This window comes from Penaeus chinensis, chromosome 31, assembly GCF_019202785.1.
Source record: "Penaeus chinensis breed Huanghai No. 1 chromosome 31, ASM1920278v2, whole genome shotgun sequence".
NCBI classification, from domain to species: domain Eukaryota; kingdom Metazoa; phylum Arthropoda; class Malacostraca; order Decapoda; family Penaeidae; genus Penaeus; species Penaeus chinensis.
The window spans coordinates 17,828,711-17,836,210 of record NC_061849.1 but is presented as its reverse complement, the minus strand read 5'-3'; the positions used below and the strand labels follow the sequence as shown (position 1 = coordinate 17,836,210).

General features: G+C 32.0%; 1 protein-coding gene across 5 annotated transcripts in view; it reads left to right on the top strand.

Annotated features, from left to right (window-relative positions):
- Positions 1-3,384, top strand: part of LOC125041681 (sterol regulatory element-binding protein cleavage-activating protein-like) — a 28,241-nt gene extending 24,857 nt beyond the window's left edge. For all 5 annotated transcript variants that reach the window (XM_047636854.1, XM_047636856.1, XM_047636853.1 and 2 more), the window contains 2 exons: positions 273-335; positions 1,472-3,384. In XM_047636854.1, the coding sequence (XP_047492810.1) occupies positions 273-335; positions 1,472-1,648 (240 nt within the window). In that variant the 3' untranslated portion in view covers positions 1,649-3,384. The remainder of the gene's footprint in view (positions 1-272; positions 336-1,471) is intronic.
- Positions 3,385-7,500: the final 4,116 nt, after the last annotated feature.

Here is a 7,500-nt window from a genome sequence, read left to right as displayed (position 1 = left end):
AAACAAAACCACAATAGACAGTTCATGTATACATTCACTCCCAGCATCAACAGTTAAAGTAATGCAGTTTTGTTGTTGATATCTGTATTTGCAATAATGTCACATCTTTAGAGATTAGTTCTAGAAATAGTAACATGTTGTTCACAAAGTATAAGGAAATTTGTTGCTTTTATGAACAAAATTAACTGAATTTTGTATGATAATATGAATCAACTTTTGAAATGTTTTCATTTATCTGTACCAATTTTATCGGATTTTCTTTCCTATTTCAGACTGAGATGTATTGCACTAGCATGGTTATGCTTACCAACAGACTTCTCATCACAAGTCGACAGGTAGTAATCAGTTTTGCCTTATTTTTCTTCTTTTTTTTTTAAGCGAAAATAATGTAGGGTTAATGAAGGAAATCAGTTTAAGGAAAAGGAATCAGATGAAATCACTTTAAAAATGATTATCCAACAATTTTTTCTTTTCCTTAATAAAGCACGTTTTAGTATCTGTGTTTGGGAAATGCTGAAGTTAGGGGCAGACCCTCACAAAAAGATTAAAACAAAAAAAAATGCATATCTATCTTCCATTTTAAACTGATCAGTTAGCAATAGAAGTAGAAAATGAGAAAATCTTTGGCCCATTCTTTCTACTGTTGTTTGTTACATGAAGGAATGATCTTTGGCTTGTGTGTAACAAGGAGAAAATGACTCCTGTGAAAATGTCAAAATTACTGCTCATGGAGGGAGAAAAAATTGTAAGAATTTCTATAAAGTTGATTGTTTTACATACTTTTCTTTAATGTTATTATAATGATATATGTGTTAATACTGCATATTTTTGTGGCCAATTTTGTTGTGGTATCTAAATGAGGAAGGGGAAGCTCTTCTAAAAATGAAGTAAAACAAAAAAAAAAAGTGTTCCCTCTGAATTTAGTTTTTGGAATGTAAGAAAGGAAAAAAGGAAAGTGCAAACATAAAAGAAAAATCAGACTATTTAATTTGTTTCCTAGAAAAAAACAAAACAAATCTGTTAATTTTCAATTAACTTTTTAGTATACAAGTGACTTATACCCCTCCATATTTGGGTACCCAGAATGAAGAGAAATCTGTAAGACATTACTCTTCTTTCTGGTGATTTTGTCAAATTTGTCTCGTCATGGGGACAGATGACTTAACTACCAGTAAACCGCTGGTAGTTAGTCTCAACTCAGATTTGATTTATCTAACCCACTGTAAATGAGTCCCCATTAAGCTGTGATAGGTATCTTTATAAAAGGAAAGAATATAAAGGCATTGAAAATAGTGTAGAATGAGTAATTTTTAAGAAATACATTACATTCCATATATTTTTCATTAGTAGTCTCAATATTTGAAAAATTATCCAATATATCAATGCAGTAATACTTTATTCTGATAACGACTCCAATACAAACAAGGGGTGACTATAAGAATAAATGCAATTTTTTTCCACCTCCAACCAGGGATCGCTTACTGTATGGGACATCACTTCTGGGGTCCCTGTTCGTGTGGTGCGACTGGGAGACCGTGATGACTCTGTTTTCATCCGCCACATGATGCCTGTTGCTGATACGATCGTCTGTGACTATGGCAACCAGCTGCGGGTGGTGAAGTTACCTGTTGCTGAGAAGATGGACTGAAAGGGAGCTTATGATTTGAAGAATGGGATTTAAAGATAGTCATCATTAGAATTTTTTAAAGATCCGTAGATTGTTTTTTTCCCAGTTGTGGGAGACTACTAGTGAAGGATTGAGGAGTGTGCTTGTTACCAGTGCTTGTAAATGACGCTGTTTCTTATAGTCATATCACCTTATGCGTAAGGATAGTTGTAAATGAGAGACTCAAACACTCAAGGAGACAGAAATTGATGAAAAGGGGTAAAATATGTTTATTATATTTATTTATTTGGTAGTATTTATCCTGTAGAATTGTGTTTGGTGGACTGATTGTGCAGTGCTGTGATGTTTTAATATAAATAAGTGTATGCTTGATCAGAGGAGTAAAGCTTTGAAAAGAGAATCAAACACAAAAACACATAACTAAAATGGAGGAAAATACAGCAATAAAGCTAATTATTTCTTCAGCTTTTACTTTTTTTTATGTATTTATTCATGTTTCATGATGATAGACAAAATAGAAAAATGAAAAAATACAGCTACTCTTGCCAAAGTATTTTTGCCATCTTTAATTTTTTTCTGTACAAGGGCATTAGATATATTCACATTTGTATCATATGTAGAGAAGTATATTTTTTTTTTGTATTATTTGCTTAATGATGAATGCTTTATACTTCTCTTGTACATTTACTTGCTTTTTACATTTGTAATTGATAAGATAAGGAAAATAGATCAAAATGTTTGCAACTTATTCCTAAGATTTCATTTTCTTCTGTAAAAATGCCTTTATTTTCCTAGAAAAGCATTGTGTATATTGTCAAAAAAGTAATAAATGAAAAATTGGTTGAGTATGATTAATAACAAAATAAGGGTACTTCCTGTAATAACAGAGAAAAAGTTAGTCAAGTTGGATTAGCCTCCATATTTTCCCAATGGTATTAACAAACTACAAACTACATTTAGAGAATTTCCTCCCTTTAAAATATCAAACTGATAACGAGATGGAACAGACAGTGGCCTCATTCTCATTTTTCACTGTCCCACTCGCTCTTGCAATTACACTTTTGCACTCATACTCACACATGTGTTTCATCACACAAATGGTCACTTTCATATGTAAATGCATTTCATACATATGTTTTTAAAAAGGATGAGTTTTATTTAAGATTTTGATGTGTGTATGACTGTAAAAGTGTTTGTGGTTTTTTTTTTTTTTTTTTTTTTACAATCCCTACTGTTATTGCTGTGTATAAACAATTATTGTGTAGGCCTCAGTAAAGTGAGGATTTTGAAGCTCCAGTAATTTCAGATGTTAATGCCATTATGTATATATTTTGATTAACCAATGATAGACTGTATGCATTTTAAATGTTGAGTCTAGTTTATTGATCATCAAAATATTTTTATGGGGGATAACAAGCATTACTGATATACTCAGTATGAAATTACTGTGAAAAATATAAAAATAGTGAAGGAATCATACATTTATATTTTATTGTATTCTGTCAAGCATAAATGTGTAAGCTATTTTGATATTACAGAGGTTTTTATATTCCTTTGCCTTGTGGGGAAGGAATAGTAGACTACAATGCAAGTTTCTCCTGATGGCTGTGAACAGAGTTTCTGTGTAAGATGTTCGTATTTTTTCAAAACAAAATTTTTAAAGCACTACTGGAAGGCAGATGCCAGTCATAGTTTTTACAAACTGTATGCAGACCAACTGACTGATTATTTAAGGAAGTAAACAAATGTTAACTGAACTTTTTGTTTTGATCATTGCTAGTTTTCCTTTCCACAATGATACAGGACCTCACAGAGGCTTTCATAATGGTACACAAGACAGGCACATCCACATGCACATACAGAAATACATTTTGTATCTGACATGTATACAGTGGCAGTGTATTATGATATTGCTTGTGATGATATATACAAGCGTATGATTTCTGTAGCAACTTCAAGACCGTCTGTGTCTCAGCTTTTAGTTCTTGCTGCAGTTTTGATGTGTGTGGATCATTGAAAAATTACAAATTTGGTCCTTTCTCTCTCTCTCATAAGGAAATGTATTGCTTAGCTGGTGGATTTTACCAAATACTGTGAAATTCTTAATGTACAGGGACATATTCTACTAAATAATTTCATTAGCTTGTGTTTTGGAAAAGACTTATGTAGCACTTACATGCACAAGTTTATAAAGCAGATTGGAAGTACAATCACCTCTTTAATACTTGGCCCTCTTAATGTTTTTAAAATCTGAACGAACTTTGTATATCTATACTTTCAAGAGCATGTTACAGACTTTTTACTTTTTATATTATTCACTGCTGTAATAAGCATAACTTATCATTTTATTGCAAAATAATATTTTTTTTTATATCAGGATCTTTAAAAATTATCTGGGAGTTGATTTTGATAATGATCTACTCTTGAAAGTTAAATCTAGAATGTGGGTTGATATAGGTAACGTAAATTATAAGATAAGCAATGTTGTGTTATTATTAAGTTCAGGATAATACTGGTAATTATTAGTAATTATCTTTTTTTTTATTAAGCACTTTTAAGCACATTTTGGAAAAATTATTGTTTTATAATTCATTACTTACAAAAATAGTTTGGCTACAGTCATATTGTAATACGGGTTTCAGAGAACATACTAAGTTAACAAGCCTACTGGATTGCAGACTAATCCATTGGCCATGGGTACATGTATTGTCCACTGTAGTTTTTTGATGTATTTAGTTGCACACAGATGGCTCCACAAGTACTCAGCCACCAAGGAGTCAATTAGTAGGCCCTACATGACCTCAACTGATTTACATATGCCTTGATTGTCTGGTAAAGCAATTTTTTTCTAATGCTGTTATTATTACTGACATCATGATTTTTAAAAATATTACTACCAAAATACTAAGAGCAATAAAAGATAAAAAGGAATCTTTCCAAAAATCAAGAAAAAAGATGGAAGTGAGATAGGTAGGACTAGTAATCTTTTTTTCTATTAAACTTTCAATGTCAGTACTTAAATTTGGACATTTAACAGTTAAGTGTTTGTTAAAAAAAAAAAAAAATGTTGCCAATATCCCCATTATGTGAATGAGGATTGCTTTCTCATAATTTAGATATTCATGACCCATTTTATGTGCCTTATAATTTGTGTTGAATTCATATATGTAATTTTTATTGGACAAAATTATTTGTAATGCTATTTTGACCATAGTACAAAATACTATCAATTCATATATTTCAACTGTTATAAATAAACAGTCGTGATTACATTCTACTGTGTTGTTTTTTTTAGTAAAAGATAACTTTTGGATAGGATTTCATATCATTTTCAAGAAACCATAGTTATATTTTCCTCATAATGATATCTTTTCATAATTTTTAAATATTTTTGGGTCTTCTTTGCCTAGTGCCAATATGCATTAGCTCAATTTTCATGTTTTATTTTCCCAAGGAAAAGCTTCATAATTTGGCAATTTTCTGAAAATAGTATGCAGATATAACAGATTATAATCATATTTGATTTACACCAGTAATGCTACATTTATTCTGTTTAGTTTTAACCAAATAGTTCAAGCAAATTATAACTTATATATGCCATTTTTATTCAGTAAAATAATTTCCTTAGAATTTCAGCCAGCCAAGAGAGGAAGATCATTTAAGTGTAGAAGGACAAACACATATGTCAGAGAACTAATCACACACACACACACACACACACACACACACACACACACACACACACACACACACACACACACACACACACACACACACACACACACACACACACACACACACACACACACACACACACACACACGCACACACACACACACACACACACACACGTATTTATGTGTGTAAGTATATGGATATAAAAAATATATATTTATCTATATCTATATTTATATATATATCATTACCATCATCATCAACCTGTATCAATCCACTGCCTCCCCAGTCCCTCGTTCGTTGTTGCCGTGGGGGGATTAGGGAGTTTAGATCACCCCTGTCTTGGACCTCAGCCCTCGCCTCAACTAAATCTGCAGGGTCTTTTCTTTTCCCTCTTTACTTTTCCTTTTCTTCTTCATCCCCTTCTTCTCTTCACTTATCCAAATCGGTAACTCGTATTTTACCTTTTTTCTATAATACTTTACAATAATGCTATGTAATCTTTGATACCTGGTAATGACCTTAGATGTTGACGTGGCAGAAAATTATCAATGAGCATTAATAGTATCTATCCACGTGAGCCTGTCCCAACATTTTCCATTTTATTTCCTGCTTGCGTTTTGTTTCCAGTCTTGGCCCCAAATTTCGTTACTTTGTCACACCATCTTGTCCTAATGTTATTTGTACCCCAAACTGTTACCTTCTGTGTCCAAACTGTCATCAAAATTGACCTGCCCACTGCCATTTCTTCTTTTTAACATCTTAAGTATATCTCCCACTTTGGTCTGTTCCTTGTCGCCCAGGTCCGATCTCTTAGGCGAGAGGTTCTTCACCTGTCTTAGGGTAATTTCCAGCATCAACCTTTCCTTTCCTCTCTGGGACCTTACTACAGTAGTTTCTTCTCTTTCAATTTGGTCATAGTCTATGTTTCTAATCCATATGACGTGAGTGGGAGGATGGATTGGTTAAAACCTTTTTTTTTAAACATAAAGGCAATGCACCTCTTAGTATGCTACTATTTCTGCCGAAGGCGCTCCAGCCTAGACTTTATTTCCTCCTCACTGGATGTAGTTGTCTGTACGAGTTCCCATATATATATATATATATATATATATATATATATATATATATATATATATATATATTAGAGGTAGTGTCTAAGTATATATATATATATATATATATATATATATATATATATATATTAAAGGTAGTGTTCAAGTATATATATATATATATATATATATATATATATATATATATATATATATATATATATATATATATATGGTAGAAAAAAAACACAATTTAAAACTAGATTTATTGAAAGTGAGACAACAGTTTCGGAATCCACCTGGATTCATATATATATATATATATATATATATATATATATATATATATATATATATATATACTGTATGTATGTATGTATGTATCTACATACTCTTCCACTACCTCTTAACGCTTTGCCTGTACATGGTATCTTCGAACTGAGCATTACTATTGAGCATGACCTGTGCCTTTTTCCTGTTAATTTTAAGTTTAACTTTCAGACTTTCTCTTTTCAGATCGTTTATTAGTTGCTGCAGTTCATTTGCTGACTCGCTGAAGAGAAAAATATCGTCTGCAAATATTGGATAGTTTATTTCTTCGTCCCTTAATTTAATACCCTTTCCATTCTATTCTAGCTTCTTGAATATTTTCGCAAGGAAAGCTGTAAACAGTTTTGATGAGATGGTGCCGCCCTGCCTAACACCTATTTTAATTTTTATTTTGCTGTTTTCTGTATACAGCTTGGCATACACAAGGATTTCTTTTGTTCATTTATTTTCTTTCTTATTTGGGTTAGTGTGTGGATGTAGTCTGTTGTTGGGAATCCATTGCAGAAGCCGTTCCAAACCTAGGCTGGTTAGAATCCGGAGTGTTGGAGATGGGAGTTATGATGACTTTTGTGAAGAGTTTGTAAATAACATAGGTGGCTTATGGATTGGTATATTTTATCCTTCCTATCTCCTGTGTATCTAAATGGCTCTTGCATTTTTCCAGACTTTCGGAGTTTGCTGTTGATAAGACATTTGTTGAAACGACTGGCTAGTTTCACTGTTGCGATTTCTCTTGCATATGATAATAGGTCTAGAATTATACCGTTTACTCCTTTGTTTTCCATCTCTGCATGCCTTTGAGTGCTCTTTTTT